This window comes from Musca autumnalis, unplaced genomic scaffold (assembly GCF_047663935.1).
Source record: "Musca autumnalis isolate F117 unplaced genomic scaffold, ASM4766393v1 scaffold_1, whole genome shotgun sequence".
In the NCBI taxonomy this organism is placed as follows: domain Eukaryota; kingdom Metazoa; phylum Arthropoda; class Insecta; order Diptera; family Muscidae; genus Musca; species Musca autumnalis.
The window spans coordinates 233,400,789-233,419,363 of NW_027411644.1; the positions used below are offsets into that span (position 1 = coordinate 233,400,789).

The following is an 18,575-nucleotide window of genomic DNA, read 5'->3' on the forward strand; positions in this document are numbered from 1 at the left end:
AAGTGCAATAATAAATGCACATGCATGTCATGAAACAAACAAATCTGCAATGTAAATTGGAATGAAAATGTAGACGTCACATATGTACTTATAAACATACACAACTACTCTACACACAATATAGCTACTAAAAAAATCAACACTCATAGGTAAAAGAGCAAACAACTAAAAAATGTTTACAAAAAAAGTCTAGTTTAAAAGTCATTCAAGTATTTCCGGCAAAAAAAAATGGCAACATCATCAACAACCAATAAAACTCGATATAAACGAGTCATACACATTTTCCATACACTCACATATTCTCTTCACATACCCTCTTCTCTACTCGAAACACTTGTAATATATGCAGACAGTAGTATAATATTATGGCATTTTTTATTCTTCTCCACCCCCTCCCCCACACTTTGGCAGGTTTAACACTTAAAGGGTTGTTTACACCATCTATCAATGTCGTATGAGATGTCAAATTTTCTACCTTCGAATGTTGTACACATAGTGTGACCACTATGAAAATTTTCATCTATCAAAATGATTTGGCAACTCATATGTAAATTTTTCATTTAGGGAGCGCTCTATTTGATACGGCATTCTCGTATGTAAACATAAATTTATCAGCTGTTTTCTGGCATTCTCAAAAAAAATTGAAAAACAAAATCTTTTAAAAAAGAAAATGGAAAGTTATGTATATTTAAGTATTTAGAAAAGTAAATAAAGGTTGTTTATAATGTTATTTTTAGATCGATTGGTCGAAAGGAGCAGTGTTGGAAATTATTGCTTTGTGGCAAAACATGAATGCCTCTATAACCCCAAAAACCTATTCTACCACATCAAACATGCTAGATATTCATTTTCCTTCAACCAAAATTAAAAATTTGCGCAAATTTTTAACTCAGCAATAAATGTAAACAATGACAAAAACAGCTGTTTTTATATTTATAGGTTATGTCATACGAAAATAACACTTGTAGGTATGAACGCACAAATTGAAAGTTGTATGGACGACGTCAATTTTGACAAACATAGAGAATGTCGAATGGGTGAAAGAAATGACAGCTCATATGACATTGATAGATGGTGTAAACAGCCCTTAAGCGTTTAAGTAATTCCCCATTACATATGCATGTAAAACCCAAACAGCCAACTAAAATTTACTTTGCAAGCAGAGAAAGAGAGAGAGGGCTAGAATGGAAAGGAAAGGAAGAATTTGTTATGTGGTTGCTTGGTTTGGGATAGGTCCTGAGTTGGAAAATTGCATAATATCACATAGTTTGATATATGTATGTATATGCAATGTGAACGACAACCTCAACAATTACTTCTATTGCTTTGTATTCTTCTATTTATTATTCATTTAACGGTGCTAATTGCAATACAGTGTTACAAACTTGCATTTTTTTGGTGTATGAAAATTACAACTTAACTACACTGGATTTGCTAAATCAGGCATAGTCTAAACATACTGAAAGGGACAATAAGGGAGCGAAAACGATTAGAAATTTAGATAATGGAAGAGTTGTTATTGAGTTGTAAACTATGAATTGTAAACACAGTTTTTTATGCTTTGTATTCTATTTATTTTGTAGTGTTTTTGGTTACCAGAGAAACAATTTTGCCAACTATCATGATCGGTTATAAATAGTTAATACGTAACGTAGACAGTAATTATTGTAGGAAAAGCAGTGAAAAATAGGCATATGTGTAGTTTTATCATTCGTTTATCGCTTTCTGTCGTTTAAGATAAGTTGCGAAAAATATACTTTACCTTTTCAAGCGCCAACTTTAACAGCTTTGAATTCGTTTACATTATGCTGGATTTTAATGGTTAATTCCATTCATTCAATAAATCCTTATAAAAGAGCTTATACCGGTAAAATGTAAACGTGGTATTACTACAATAGGCACAATCAAGATCTATTTAACAAGGTCAAGTAATGACTACAACAACAACAACACTATTTTCATTAAAATTCCTTCAAGCTGTCAAAATTTTTGCTTTCATTTTCATACGATTAATTCACAGTAACAACGAATTTGACAGATTATTTGAAATCAGGTGGCCCTAATACGCCCATGATGCAATGAATAAGGTTAACCAGTAACTACAACAACAAGGCTATTTGAATTGAAAGTACTTCTAGTTGTCAAAATTCACAATAAAATTGAATTTGACAGATTGGGTGAAATCAGCTACACCATCGACACAATGTTGCCAACTATCATTTTCATTGCTAAATAGTTAAAACGTAACGTAGGAGCTTATACCGGTAAAATGTAAACATGGTATTACTACAATAGACACAATTAAGATCTATTTAACAAGGTCAAGTAATGACTACAACAACAACACTATTTTCATTAAAATTCCTTCAAGCTGTCAAGATTTTTGCTTACATTTTCATACGATTAACAATAACAACGAATTTGACAGATTATGTGAAAGCAGGTTGCTCTATTACGCCCATCATGCAATGAATAAAGTTAACCAGTAGCTACAACAACAAGACTATTTGAATTGAATGTACTGCTAGTTGTCAAAATAACAATGAATTTTACAGATTGGGTGAAATCAGCTACACCATCGACACAGTGTTGCCAACTATCATTTCATGGCTAAATAGTTAAAACGTAACGTAGAAGGTAATTAGAGCGGGAAACAACTGGAAAATGAAGAGTTTTAGAGAACGTTAATGAAAAATGTATTAATTAAAGATGTCAATTTGAAAAGTCGTGTTGTCAACTGTTCTTAAAATAAAAAACGTAATGTATATAGCAATTAGTTGCGGAATTTATTGTGAAAGTCAATGTTGGCAACCAGTAGTGGATAGATAGTATCGAGTTAATGTGTAAAAAGAGTTGAAAAACAGTTCCTAAATATTTATTATGAAGTCTTTAAACGTCCGACTTACTATTTAACAGCATTTATTGCTACACAAACAATGTTCCCATCTAACGTGCCCTGTTTTAAATTGGTAAAATTTGGAAAAATTGTGGGTTTTATGACGAAATAACGTTGTTTTTGGAAAAAACATTTAGACACAATATTATAATTTTATAGAAAATTTAAAATTTTTATCTTCATTCATAAAGATGACCTGTAGTGGGATTCTGTAACTCATTTTATCGTTACCGACAAAAGTCTGTAAAACTAAAATGTTTATAATTTCGATTATTTCTCAATCCCTACAAATAGCAATAGTGCTGTCTACATTTAGAAAAACTTTTCATTCACAATTTTGCGTTTTAATGTTAACGATTTTTGTCGATAAGCAAAAATAATTAAAACAGAATCGCACTACTGATACTGTATATTCATAGTGTTGCCAACTTCTACTTACTACTGTTTTAGTTACTAACGCAACGTAACGTGTAAACAAAACTTGAACTAAATAAACGTAAAATTTTATGGAAGTATGGTCGATATTTAAAAATCCTGGGAGGATTGTGGACAAAAAGATCAACTTTTTTCACCAAATTAAGATGAAAAAGAAAACGTTTGACAAACTACGTAATTTTCAAAGACCATGTACATACATTTTTGGAGACTTCTTTAACTTACTTATTTTTAAATAATTAAAAAAATCAGTTAAAAATATCCACACATAAAAAGGTTTAGTGTTCAAGGCCATGGAATAAAAAAAATAATTCAGCAATTACAACATATGTATAAAAACAATATAACCACTTCCTCATATTATGCGGTTACTGCACATACTCTCACTCTCAATGGAAAAATATCAAATTGTTAAAAAAACAAGTTTTACAAGAAATTCTTTTACCCATAGGTGATGGTGTTGGTGGTATTGGCTTTCATAATCCTCATTTTTTATGGTTTTGTATAAAAATTCCTTTAAACTAAAGCCATTCATCCCCTTAACACGACGAAACACGTTGTATGTATGTACTGTAATGTAGGTGCATTTGCCGACTATGGCCGTCCTCACCCACCATGTCTGGTATTGTCTATGGTCATCACCACTCAAACCATGTTGGCAAGTGTATACTCGTATGTTTTATGTTGGCTTTGGCGTAGCATAGCAGCATAATAATAAATCACCCACCATCGTCATCACCCGCCATGGGTATTACAACTAACTGCCACTCACCCTTAAATGCAATGGCATGGATAGATGATGGTGGCGGGCACATTTGCGGCGTCACAACTTAAGCTTATATATCATAATGCCACATGAGATGGTAACAAAACACGTAGCAGAACGACATCCAACCAACCCCCGTTTTCATCCATTATCCACTAATTCAATACAATTTACGCATTGTCTGTCTGGTGTTGCAACAAAAAAATTGTTTGTGGTGTTGAAGGTGTAGAAAACTGGCTCTGGCTCCCTGTGTTACTCTTTGTGTTCAACCGCATCGCACATAACTTGCCCTATTTGATCGAAACTTCAAGATTAGGCTAACTGGCTGAATGTCTGGATAGTCGATTAACATGGAATTTATTGAGGTAGTATCTAAATAGACCTTTGCTCTCTCTTTTTTCATTATCTGTTTTGTCTGCCTGATAAAATGTTGCATACATAGATAAATACATAATTATATTCCAAAGGGGGATAATTAACTATTTTTTAGTTTTAAGATAAATGTTCATGCTATAGTGTTTCACATTAACTGCATTTGATTAACCATAACGCTTAGAGATTTCTATAGATTTCATTTGTTTTGTATATACTATTTGAATTTGGTATTTGTATAATATGAATTTGAGGTGTGACCAGGTCCCTTTAACATTGAACATAATATACAATCTTATAGTACATTTACATTTACGAAATCGAGCGAATTTCAACTGTCAATTCCTTTGTGCATACGTCAAATGAAATTGCATCCATTGGATTTTATTTGACGTTTAAGTAATGGAATTAACAGTTGAAATCGAGTGGATTTCGTAAATGTAAACCAAGCATAAGATATAGTTGTTTTTTGATAAAAACCTAGTTTTTATGACATTTCACTTATTAACCACATAAAAGTGTTGCCAACTCTTCAAATTGGTAAAAACGGTGATACACTGTAAAAGATACATAAGAAGGAATATTTATGATTGAAATATAGATTCTACACCGTCGGATAGCATAATATTATGTGGAAGCGGAATACAAATTATAAATGTTCTTATTTTTGTCAAATTGTTATTAAAAGAAAACTAATTTCTCCATATATGTCATTGTCAAATTTATGAAAGAATAACAAATTAAATATAAAAATATTTTATAAAAATAGCTTTATATTGGTTAAGGCTGACAACAAAAACGTTTCAGTAAATCTTTGCGAAAAAGCGTTGACCAAAAACAACTACAAGGAGATAATAGCACCAACACTGAGCGTTGATACGTTTTGCAGCATGAAATCCCAAATAATTGAACTTTTCTACATTATTGTAATAACGGCCTAAACGTTTATTCTGCTTTCGGCTTTAGATTTTTATTAAAAACGCCTTCTCAATGCAAACAAATACACTATTTTTGTATTATTTTTGTGTTAAATGCGCCAAACAATTAAAATTGTTAACGATATTCCCTTCTTGTTATAGAAGGACTTGTTTATTTCTTTAACAAATTTCATAAATGTTAATGTTACTTGGCACAAAACTTTGCGTGTCATGCAAACACTAAAAAAATAATTGACAAGAAACCTAAATGAAGTTAAAGTTTTTTTTAACTTAGAGCTCGCTCTATATTATTCGCAAACCAAAGGGGATGGTACATGACATTATCTAGTGGTGCCAAACTTTGACAGGACATGGAAATATTTGCTAGGTTTTTTTTCTTTTTGGTTTTGTTTCAAATAAAGTAGTTTGAGTTTTCCGTTTCGAAAAGCTGCCAGGTTTTATTCCATTCATTACCATATATCAAATGAAAAATCCATTCTCTTTTATATTTCCTCTGGGGAGGGGTTTAGTTAACTTGTTATGGCACCATTATTGCTACCATGACACTTCTGCTGTCGTTGTTGTACTCCATTATAGATTTTATACCCTAGTAGTCATGTTGCAGTAGTCATAAATATTACGGCGTTTTATATGCATGTTTGTATATGTATTTTGTTGGTTGGTTGAAAGGCCTTCGGTTTGGCCAACTGTTTGTTTGGTCTCCATCCAAAAATAGTTAAAACGGAACTATGCATAAATTAGTTTTTTGTTTTTCGTTTCGTTTACACTTGCATTGATATTTTTCCAAATACAGTAAATGTTTTTGCACTTCTAAAATTTTATTATACAGGCTGAGTACTTGTATAGTTATACAGATACATTTTTATTAAACGGAGTATGATATATACATGAGGACACTTTTTCATAATGAAAGCTCAATTTTTGGTCTTAGAATGCTGTTTTTAAAATGGTTGACCAAAAATATTTATTAAAAATAATACTAAACAATCCACTAAATGCAATTTTCTTTAAAAATTTTCTCTGATCGGCCATAGGCTTAACCTTGGTTCAGACTATGAACTTATAAGAGGATTAATTGTATTATCTCGATTTATTCGCCATATATTTTATGAATATAACAACTTAAATCCACTGTATTTGCTAAATCCATCATCGTCTAAACGTACAGTTATTCAGCGTTACCTAAAATGCATGAATTATTTCATTTAAAAGAACAAACCTTAAAATTTTCGAGTAAACTTGATATGTGGGCCGGCATCTATAGAATAGTGTTGCCAACAACTTTGTTATAAAGCGCTAGAAAATTATCTCAGTTGATTGTCACAATAGCTCTGTTTCTTTACGTGCAAGAATCTTCAAGTTCAACCACTTTTTACTCCAAAAGCGTTCCTTTACTACAGACACCATACAATTCATATGAGTGCAGTTTACAACTTATACTCCTTTTGCCGGTTTTACCGCTTTCAAAAGTAAAGGAACAGACCAAATTATGTCACATGTTTTGCAGAGAGGATAGGCGAATTGCCAACTTTTTGAATAAAATACCATTAATAGGTATACATAATGGTACAATAATACAGGTACAGCGACAAAAACAGCTGATCTTCATACGAGTTGTCAAAATACGTTATTGTGAACAAAATTACATACAAAATGTAAGCAAGCAAATCACAGTAATGCATTATTGTGAGCAAATTTGACGTTTAACATGATTTGATGTAACACCTTCATATTCCACCATGGCATACATGTAGTGGGATTTTCTAACTCATTTTTTTGGCCACCTACAAAAATCGGTAAACAAAAAAATTCTAATAATATCGGTAATTAACGAAATTTGTCGTTGAGTTAGAGATAAAAATAAAGTAGTCGCAAAGCTCTACCTTTATCAACAGTGCTGTCAACTGTTATTTAAACTTTTCATTCATAATTTTCCGAAAATGTTTAAAGGTCCAAAAGAGGAGTTCCAGCATTTCACTACTGAGGACTTTTTAGCAACATATAATCTATAATCTATGTTCGGCAAATGGAACCGATTAAATTTTTAAAAAGGATGCTTTTCATGCAAAATCTTCATAAACATATTAGGAAATGTTAAAAAATCCCTTGTGCATTATCAATCATTTGAAAAGCAGTTTGTCTTACGTTGTATACAATTACAACAAAAATTTAGCTGCTTTGAATACATCTTTAACATAAAACAAACAGCTGATGATTATTGACTCCCTATTTTTTAAATATTCCTTATCGCTTTTAATACCTGATAACCACAAAACTAATCTCGTTTTCATAATCGTGATTATCAAATTTATAACACCAAACTAACAGGTGATGAAGAGGCAAATTGTTATATTATTGTCATTGGAATCAAATGAAAACGAGTGTGTCTAACGGTATACATAATTCAACAATAATTTTAAATTCAAAAAAGAACAAATGCCTGGATTGACATTTAAGAGTAAATGGGTCAGTATAACATGTTGGCAAAGCAATTAAAATCACTTTTTGATTTATAACAAATAAAAAACTTGTTTGGAAGTACGCTGGTGTCACACCAACGCCCATAAACCTGTATTCCGTTCATTAAAAATTTGTTTTTTATTATTCATATTTTTTATGAATTGTTCTATGTCATTAATATATGTATATGGAGATGTTCTAAAATGTAGGTACATATGTGCTCAAATGAGAGATTATGTATGATAAAGGCCCCGCAACATATGCTCTGTAGCATTATTTGTTTGCAAATGATTTCATATTTATTCAATCATATCGCCGCCGCATTGTTAGTCATATTGACAATTAGTGTGAGTATGCGAGTGAGTGAGTAAAAATGGTCAATCACCACCGTCACTGTCATCACAAAACAAAAGCATTGTTGTTATTTTTTTATATATAGCAATTGTTAATAGCCACAAACCAAATCTCTAGTGTTAAGTTGGTATTCCCTGCTTTGTTTAAACAAATTGTTTTTTTGGCAATAATTGTTTTTGGCGACTCTAGCGCACGATGACAAACAAAAGAACATATTGCATAATACAAACAAAAGAATTTTCAAATTTCGCTCGCACAAATTAACAATTTATCTTCTATGACATTTTCAATATGTGTACGTATATGTGCTGCCAATATGTTGGTGGGGGGTAGCATAAAATTGTGATTCTAAAAATGTTGGAAGTTTAAATTATTAAAAAAACGAAAAACTTAAATTTTTACTCTCTCTTTGTGAACTTTAAACGAGTGAATTTGTTGTGTGGCCAAACAGCTTTAATTTGTAAAACCACAAAATATGTTTCCCTTTGAATTGCAAGAAAAATCATGGAATTTGAAAAGATTTTGACCTGCATTTGCTTTATAAAGGTGCATAATAAACTTTATGAGATAAGATTTGATATTTTTATAGCCGGGTTAACTTTCTTTATGAGGATTTTTTAACGTATACACAAAGGAATTGACATTTCAAATCCAGTGGATTATTGAATCCGGTTATGTATGTGTGTGATATGTTTGCATTTGGTGTTGGCAACACTTTTATAAAAAGAACACTATAATGCCAATTTCATTCAAGTTAACTGGCCACACATCAAATTCATCACCGTTAAAAGAAAATTACTCTGGCAACAAACTATTACGGCGTTGTGAAACGTTTCACCTTTAAGCTTCTTTCGTTTTCAATGTAATTTGACATGCAAAGAATTATTTTATCGTCTTTATTCTGAAAGGGCACATTTTGAGATACTTTGCAGAAACAAATTAAATACTTTTTATCTACGAAACTCTGTTTTTAATAAAGCGGGTTTCAGTGACCACTCTGGATTATCTCAAACAATATTTGCGTATGGATTTTGTTAAAGATGTCTATAGTCTAGTCCTTTATCGATGGAATAATATGGACAGTCAATGTGTGGCAATGTGCATTTGGTGTTGACAACACTTTTATAAAAAGAACACAGCCAATTTCAATAAAGTTAACTGGCCACACATCAAATTCATCATCGTTAAAAGAAAATTACTCTGGGAAAAACTATTACGGCGTTGTCAAAAGTTTAACCTTTAATCTTCTATCGTTCTATTTTGTTAAAGAAGTCTATAACCTAGTCCTTTAGCGATGGAATTATTTTTTTTTTAATAAATCGAACAATGAAAGACTAAGTTTGTATGTCCTAAATAAGCCCACAAAAATATAAGGCGATCATCTTTTTTACAGCCGGTTTCTGTATGTCGAAAGAAGAATGTGTGCGAATGAAACACGTCCAAACTCTTGTGTGTCTTCCAAATTTGTTTATGTTTTGAAACAAAATCAAAGGTAAAATTATTTCGAAAACTAAAGTTTGGGCGTGTTTCATTCGCACACATTCTTCTTTCGACATACAGAAACAGACTGTTAGTTTAAGGGCCTGTTTATGTATGTCGATAAGAAAACGAATGCGGAAGAAAAACTACCAAATTTGAGTGTGTATTTCAAATTTGTTTTTAGTTTTGAAGCAAAAGCAAATGAAATAATATTTCAAAAACTAAAGTTTGGGTGTCTTTCATGCGCACACATTTTCGTTTCGAAATACATAAACTGGGGGTAATTCAATTTTATTCAAAAATATTACATTACAATTATTAAATGTTACCCCAGCGCCTTGAAGGCTTTTTGGGGATATTTTAAATTAATTCATTTATTCGTTTTGAGCTTTGGCTGTCACCATTTCGCGAATGCCCCGTTTTATGTTTTTATTTAACATAAAAAACCCAAAGAACTCTGCCCTTTCAACGCTCATATCCCAGCTAATTCTGCTACTTATGCTTCAAAATAAAGCAATAAAAATTTACTTAGGCATTCCTTTTTATTTGGTGGCCACAATGACCTATTTATTCCTTTCTCAATATTCTTATTCATCATCATCTTTTTAAAATTTTATTTCTTCTAACCGTTATTCATCAAAAAGCAATAAACATTTATCTCTTTGTCTACAGTGTTACTCTGATGCTCTCGAAATTTCAATTAAATTTTTAAATTTGTATTTTGTTTATTTTTGTTTTTCGTTTTATTTTTGTTCTTTTATTTTCTTTGCGAAAACGTTTTTGTTGTTTCGCCTTTCTTTATCGCTCTCCATTACTACATATATAGGTGGAATATCAAAATACATTCATATATATGTGCATATATAAATATATGTGTGCTTTTATGTATATATTTTTTATTTGTTTGACATTGAAAATTGTTTGTAGTGTTGTCATGTAGTGTGTGTGAAGCGCGCGCTAGAATATCTAAAAGAAATGTATAGAAAATGAAATAAAGACAAGACAGCAAGCAACAAAAATTATAACAATAGCGTCAATGGTGATAAATATGCATTTCAGCAAAAATATTAAAAATGAAACAAAAAACATTTACAAATTTAAAATTAATTTTTAATAAGAAAAAGCTTTATTTTGTTTCAATTTTAATTGAAAATAAGAAACATTTAATTTAAAATTAAAAATTAAATAATTTTAGTTTAATATATGGCCAGACAGCTTTATAATTGAACACAAACAAGGACTACAATTAACAAAGAGTTGGCAACGCAAAATATGTTCATAGAGGAATGTTTTGTATATGGCCTGACACTGAAAGAATGGCCAGTAAAAGAATTTATTTACTAAAGTACTGTACTGTATTTAAATATACTTCAAATTAATCTAAATATAGCAACAGTCGTGAAACGTATCAGTAATGCAAACGTAGCCTAAGTTTTATGTTGATGGCGATGTAGTTAATATGTGGCCTGGCCACATTATAAAATGAAAATCAACTGTTTACATATCACACATAGTTGGCAATGCAAATTAATTTCTGTGAGCAATTAAATGAAAATGGCTGCCATGAATACGGAAAGCAACATTTTTTTATCAATTACATAAAGAACAAGTCCTTCATCGACCGATTTTATTTTTAAAAATTTTTTAACAGTTTTATGACCAAAAAACGCCGGGGTTTAAACCAAAAATTGAAATTTTGAGTTTTTTGGTCCACCGTTTGAGTAAAATCTAATCTTTCATATGAAAAAAATCGACCAAAAAAGTTTGGTAGTTTTCTAGGAAAAAATTCACGAAAATTTGACTTTTTTGGGCTTTACAAGTGGGGGTCACCTCTTAAATTAAATCATCATAAACTTCAAATTAATTTTCAACATACAAAAATTTCTCCTCTTTATTAAATTAAAGCTCTGTTCCAGAACTAAAAAGTTTTTACAATTTTTACCACTTGTACACATTTTGCGTTCCCTTACACAAAATTGATATGAAAATCGTTTTCCACTTTTACCGCTTTATAAAGTACTGGAACAGGCCATATATATCTTTATAACTTAATTTTATATAATATTTATGCTTGTAAATTACCCTACAAACCCATCGACCCACTGACATCAACACTTTATCACAAAAAAAAACGACAACAACAAACAATTAACTAAAAGAATCTAAAGATTTGTGTTTGCTGTCATAATGACGTCATTTTACGATTAGATGTGGTCAATTAATCGACGCATATGGTGGCCAAACAATGACTGCCGGTTGGTGACTGACTGATTGTCTACTAACAACTGTATTTTTTGTGCCGCCCTCTCTAACAATTTATTAGCATCTAAAAGCTATTTAAACCATACATGACAACTATGATAAGAGTGGGGGGAAAGTAGGGGAAAAAACCATTCGAGCCTCTTTAAAAATAACACACACACGCACCATAAGCAGGTTTTGTTCTTCTTGATTTTGTTTTGTTTGGGGCTTTTCACGTATTTTGTTTTGTTTTGCAAATTTTGCCGGTCGTTGTTTTGTATTTCTTTGTTTTCTTCTACTCTTATTATAGGCCTAATATAATTATTATGTATTTGGTTCAGCCAGTTGTATTTGTGAGGTATTTGAACTTATGCTCTTTTAATGATAGGCGGCGGCAGCGGCAGTCTGATCAGCAAACAATTGCCAGTGACAGCAGGGTTGCCATGTTGGCACAAATACTAAGTTTACATCACGGCAAAATAATACAGGTACAACGGGAAAAACAGCTGATTATCACACTAGTTGTCAAAATGCATTATTGTGAATAAAATCACATACAAAAGGTAAACCAGCAATTTACAGCAATGCGTTATTGCGAAAAATTTTGACGTTTGGTATGATTTGATGTAACTCCTTCTTATTCCACCAGACTTTAATTTAACGAAATCCACTCGATTTCAACTGTCAATTCCATTGCTTAAACGTCAAATGAAATCCAATGGATTTTAGATGAGTTTTCATTTGATGTATACGCAAAGGAATTGACAGTTGAAATCGAGAGGATTTCGTAAATGTAAATCAAGCATAAGAGAGAGTAATGTTAATGGAAAGAAGCAGGAAAACTTGACATATTACCAGTTTAAATTAATTACTTATAGATGCCCCACATTGAAGTAGTTTGAAAGAATCGTAAAGAAATCAATTCAAGTAATTTCATGTTAGTTCCAGAACCTGCAAAAATCTACAAATTTGATTTGAACACTATTAAAGTTGAGCAAACGTAAATTTTAGGGCGTTTTCTTCAGTAACAGGTTGTTAACACTTTGAATGGAATTAATCAATTGCATAAAGCTGTGTGGCCACACATCGAGTTGACAGGACAAAATCGTATAGAAATCTATAGTTTAATAGTCTTAAAATACGTTTGCATTAGAGCTTTTTGTCGTATTAAGCTTCTTTATGAGGATTTATTTTTACTTATACGCAATGGAATTGACATTTGAAACCCAGTGGATTTGTTAAATCCGATACTATAACAGATTGATAAATTGTATATATAGTTTCCAAAAAAAGGTTGCTCACACTTTTGAGGAACTTCCAATTATGTCAAGCCAATTTTATACTTATTTTCATTAACGTGGGAGTAAAAATACTTTTATTTACCAACCACAAACCTTGCAGTCTGCGGTTGTGGTTAATAATCATGTAAAGAATTTTTCAACATCATGAAGTAGTAGCTATAATTCACGATAGACTTAGTGGTAATGATGACTATAGGCATTTAGTGTAAGATGCCACAAACATGCTAATAATGATGGTGACGACTAACCCATACCCACTGCAGTTTGTGGCCTGCATATTCCCTCTAACCAACAATAACGATGCTGATGATAAAAGCTCGAGTTCATTGTACCGTCAGAGTATTTTTTGTATGTATGTATGTTCAAATGGCAGACATTTTGGTGATTTTTGCCGATTTTGTTGTTTGATGTTCGCTGTGCTCTCTGTTGTGTTTCATTTCAATTGTTGTCAATTTTTCGCGAAACGCAGTTCATCAAACAGCAGTCGGCCATTCACTTTATTGTTCATACTCATGTGTGTTGTGTGGTGGTGACCATGTGGTTTGGTTTGCTGGTTTTCCGCTTTCTGCCCAACTTTCTAAGCGTATGCATGCATGCATATAGGGTAAGTGCTCCTATCTCCGGCATGTACCAGTAGTCGGCATCTTTCGTATTTGAGTTTAAATAACTCAAAATTTCTGTAACAAAATATGAAAATAATATCAAAAAGGCTTTAACAATACTCTCAGCTAACTATGTGTAAAATTTCATTGAGCTAAGACCATTTATTATATCGAAATTTAGCTTTTTGTTAGTGAGCGTTTTTCACCACAACCGAAAATGCATGTCTCTTAAGAAAAAATTAGTGGATACGTCAACATAATAATGTCTGTAATTATATTAAAATTTAAAAAACTTTTACAAAATTGTTGTTGTTTTTGTAAAGAATAGTCAAAAGAACACTTTAGAAAAATAAATTATTAAAAAATTATTTTAATTCTGGCCTTTTTGCCGATGCCGACTTTAGGGACAACAAAATGTAAAGTTTGCCAGAAGTCGGCATGGGGTGAAAAACACCCGATTTGTCCGTTATTTTTAGCTCAAAATTGTACAAAAATGTTAAATAAGTACTTTAAAGTCTAATTAATAAAAATAGTTTGATTAAAATAATGATTTTTTAGTGATTTAGGCATGGTTTGAAGTGCGTACATTTGTGTCATGCCGCCAATGGGTAATAGTTGCCGACTATAGCACCAAATAATTTATTTAAGCAATATATTTACAATTGTTTTACTTTTATGATGTAAAATTATTTGAAATATGAACTAATACTGTAGATACTACTGATCTTTCAAGTAATTTCGTTTATGTTAAAAACAAATATAAAACTAACAATTTTAAATGAATTCCAAATGTTAACAAAATCTTTATTTTATTTATTTTTTAAAAGCAATATCGGTTGAAATATGTATTATTTGTGTAAAAGTATGCTTTTTGTTATTTAAAATAATAAAAAAGAACATTTATATACAAAAATGCAAGGTGCCGACTATTGGAACATGTGATGCCGACTATTGGAAAATGGTGCCGACTACTAGCAAAAAAGCACTATTCTAATAAATTCGCAAATTTCACAAGTTTTAAAAGAAATAATTCAAAATTTCTTTATGTCATCGGAAAGTAAACTAAATTTCGAAGCAAATAAGCTTTATTTCATTGCAATTGGCCAAATTGTGTTGGAATGGCGAAGGATTGAAGTTAGGCAAACTCTTAAAGTGCCGACTATTGGTGCACTTACCCTACATAGATGCATATGTTAATTATCGATGGTAATATAACAAATTTTAGCCGACGTTATTTCATTGTTTGTTTTTATTTATATGTACTTAGGTTTTTTGTTGTAAAATTTGGACGTTCAATGAACTTTCAAGGTGATACTTGTGGGTTAAATGTTTTTTTTTTTTTGTTATTTGTTCTAAGATAATGGTATTTCGTGGTGTTAATTGTTTTAGAAAATAAAAAGTTATGAAAAGGGTGAAGATATTGTCTGTTATTCAATGATTTGGTAAACAATTATCTCAAATGAATTCATTTCCGTGGAAATTTGATGTACCAACACTCCGTTTCACTTTCTAGAATCGAATTCATTATGTGGCTAGGTACCTTCTTAAGAGGTTGGCATCTCATATTAACATGTCACACATCATTCTGCACCATGGCACAATAATACAGGTACTGCGGCCAAAACAGCTGATCTTCATACCAGTTGTCAAAATGAATTATTGTGAATAAAATCACATACAAAATGTAAACAAGCAATTCAAAATAATGCATTATTGTGAGCAAATTTGACGTTTGGTATGATTTGATGTAACACCTTCTTATTCCACTAAGTTCTGCACAACGACTCTCAACTCGTGTGTAAATACGCCTTAGAAGTACATTTGGACAAAAATGTTTCAATGTAAACCTAGCATTACATTGCTTTTATACATTTCACCTGTAAATGTGTAATCGTATGAAAACGTAAACAAAAATTTTGACAGTTTGAAGGACTTTCAGTCATAATAGTCTTGTTGTTGTAGTTTCTTATTTATTGCATCATGTGTTGTAACCATAACTGTGGAATAAGAAGGTGTTACATCAAATCATGTCAAACGGCAAATTTGCTCAAAATAATGCATTACTGTGCATTGCTTGTTTACATTTTGTATATGATTTTATTCACAATAACGCATTTTAGCAACCGATATGAAGATCAGCTGTTTTTGGCGTTACACCTTATTATTCCACCATGGTTGTAACCATAGCACAATCATACAGGTACAACACCAAAAACAGCTGATTGTCATACAAGTTATCAAAATGCATTATTGTGAATAAAATCACATACAAGCAATTCTCAGTAATGTGTTTATGTAAACAAATTTATCTAATTGATAATTATTATTACAACTTTATATCTCTGACAGCTGTCACTGTATTCTTCAAAGAATGTTATTTATGAAAAATATAAAAAATAGTGATTTTAACATTCGCTCTTGTTTTGTTTTTTTACAGAAATGGCGGAAGGCAATGGCGAACTGGTAGAAGATATTAATCAAAAATCAGAAGATCGTGGAGATGGTGAAAGAACAGAGGACTATCCAAAACTGCTGGAATATGGCTTAGATAAAAAAGTAAGTTTAAAACTGATATCTTTAATGTGACATAGTGCATAACTTTAATAGCCAAATTGTTCGAAAAATGACACAAGAAGATTTACACTAAAATCAGGAAAAGAAAAATTCTAAAATAAAAACTACTGCAACAACAAACAACGGAAATTAAGTAGGCAATTATGTCTGAATGCGACGAAATAGTAAAAATTTAATTATAATGTTGTATGGGAGGCAATATAAGACCATATATTGACCTTCAATCTGAAATAATTCGATTTTATATGAGGAAACGTTCGGACACACCAAAAAAAAGAAACTACAATCAACCTTTGAATAAAGAAAAATTCGAACTTTTTCCTTTGTCTTTGATATGCTTTGCTGACAATGTTTCGGTTTAAGCATTTTCTAAAATGACGTTTCTTTTCGAAACCACCGCTATCGTGCAAATTTCTTGTCACAACAGAATCGTAAACAGTATTACTACAACTTGTATATTTATTTTCTCTGCCATTTTTTTCAGGTTGCCGGTAAACTTGATGATATATATAAAACAGGTAAACTCGCCCATGTAGAATTAGATGAACGCGCACTGGATGCGCTCAAAGAGTTTCCGGTCGATGGTGCCTTGAATGTATTAAGTCAGTTCCTTGAATCAAATTTGGAACATGTATCGAATAAATCTGCCTATTTATGTGGGGTTATGAAAACCTATCGACAAAAAAGTCGAGCCAGTCAACAGGGTGTACCAACACCAGCCACAACAGTGCAAGTTAAAGGACCAGATGAGGAAAAAATCAAAAAAATCTTAGAACGTACCGGTTATACTTTAGATGTAACCACGGGTAAGTTAAAAAAAAAGAATAATTCACAAAAGTAGCAAAACATATGTTTGGGAAAGTAAAAAAAAAAAATTTTGAAAATATCAATAAACTGAAAGATTTCTTTATAGAAACTCTACAATATCAACATATGATTTTTTACGTTTGTACTGTGTAAACCCGGTATAACAAAATACAAACCTGCATTCCCTGAAAGCAAATCAAACTTATGCTAGGTTTACATTTACGAAATCCACTCGATTTCAACTGTCAATTCCATTGCTTAAATGTCAAATGAAATCCAATAGATTTCAGATTTGATTTCATTTGACGTATACACAAAGGAATTGACAGTTGAAATCCACTCGATTTCGTTAATGTAAACTTACTATTATTTTCGGTTCCTCTATATCTTATGTTAAGAATAAAAATCATTTACTTTCCTCTTCGAAAAGTCACATTTCTTTTAGCAAAACTTTTAGTGTCTTCTTATAGTATCTTCATATTTACGAAATCCACTCGATTTCAACTGTCAATTCCAAAAGAAACCCAATGGATTTCAGATGAGTTTTCATTTGACGTATACGCAAAGCAATTGACGGTTGAAATCGAGTGGATTTCGTAAATGTAAACCAAACATTAGTACTTTTTACTATGACAAACTGGTATATTTTGACGTATCTGGCGTAAATTGTATAAAAATAAACACCATGATGCAATACATAAGGTGAAGCGATAAGACCAGCTGATTTGACACAATCTGTTAAATTCATGGTTATTGTGAATAAATCGTATGAAAACGTAAACAAAAATTGTGACAGCTTGAAGTACTTTCAATCAAGTTGTACAGGTCCACCTTATTAACTGTATCATGATGAACATCACACCCATGGTGGAATAATAAGGTGTAACGCCAAAAACAGCTGATCTTCATACCAGTTGTCAAAATGCGTTATTGTGAATAAAATCACATACAAAATGTAAACAAGCAATTCACAGTAATGCATTATTGTGAGCAAATTTGACGTTTGGTATGATTTGATGTAACACCTTCTTATTCCACCATGATCACACCAAAATTGTATTATCATGTAAATGTAGACTAACACTAAAGCTTAAAACACATCCAACGTTTGGGTAAAGTTTTGTGTCGTTTTGGCCGTTTTTGAAATATATGCCGGCAAACAGATCAAGGCTGGACTTTGGTGTCGGCGTCGCCCTGTTGTTGTTGTTTTATTCTCAACTCCCAACACAAAACTTTACTCAAACGTTGGATGTGTTTTCAGCTTAATTCTTTCCCCATGAGAAGAAGACAAAACATATGATCAATCACAATAGTAAGATAGCCGTGTTTACACACAGTGTTGTATTTCAC

At 31.5% G+C, this 18,575-nt stretch overlaps 1 protein-coding gene across 50 annotated transcripts in view; it reads left to right on the forward strand.

The window, feature by feature from the left end:
- The window catches only part of Syp (synaptotagmin binding cytoplasmic RNA interacting protein), a 329,536-nt gene that overhangs the window by 260,349 nt on the left and 50,612 nt on the right, over positions 1–18,575 (forward strand). For all 50 annotated transcript variants that reach the window (XM_073960396.1, XM_073960380.1, XM_073960390.1 and 47 more), the window contains 2 exons: positions 16,282–16,400; positions 16,903–17,224. In XM_073960396.1, coding sequence (XP_073816497.1) covers positions 16,282–16,400; positions 16,903–17,224 — 441 coding nt within the window. The remainder of the gene's footprint in view (positions 1–16,281; positions 16,401–16,902; positions 17,225–18,575) is intronic.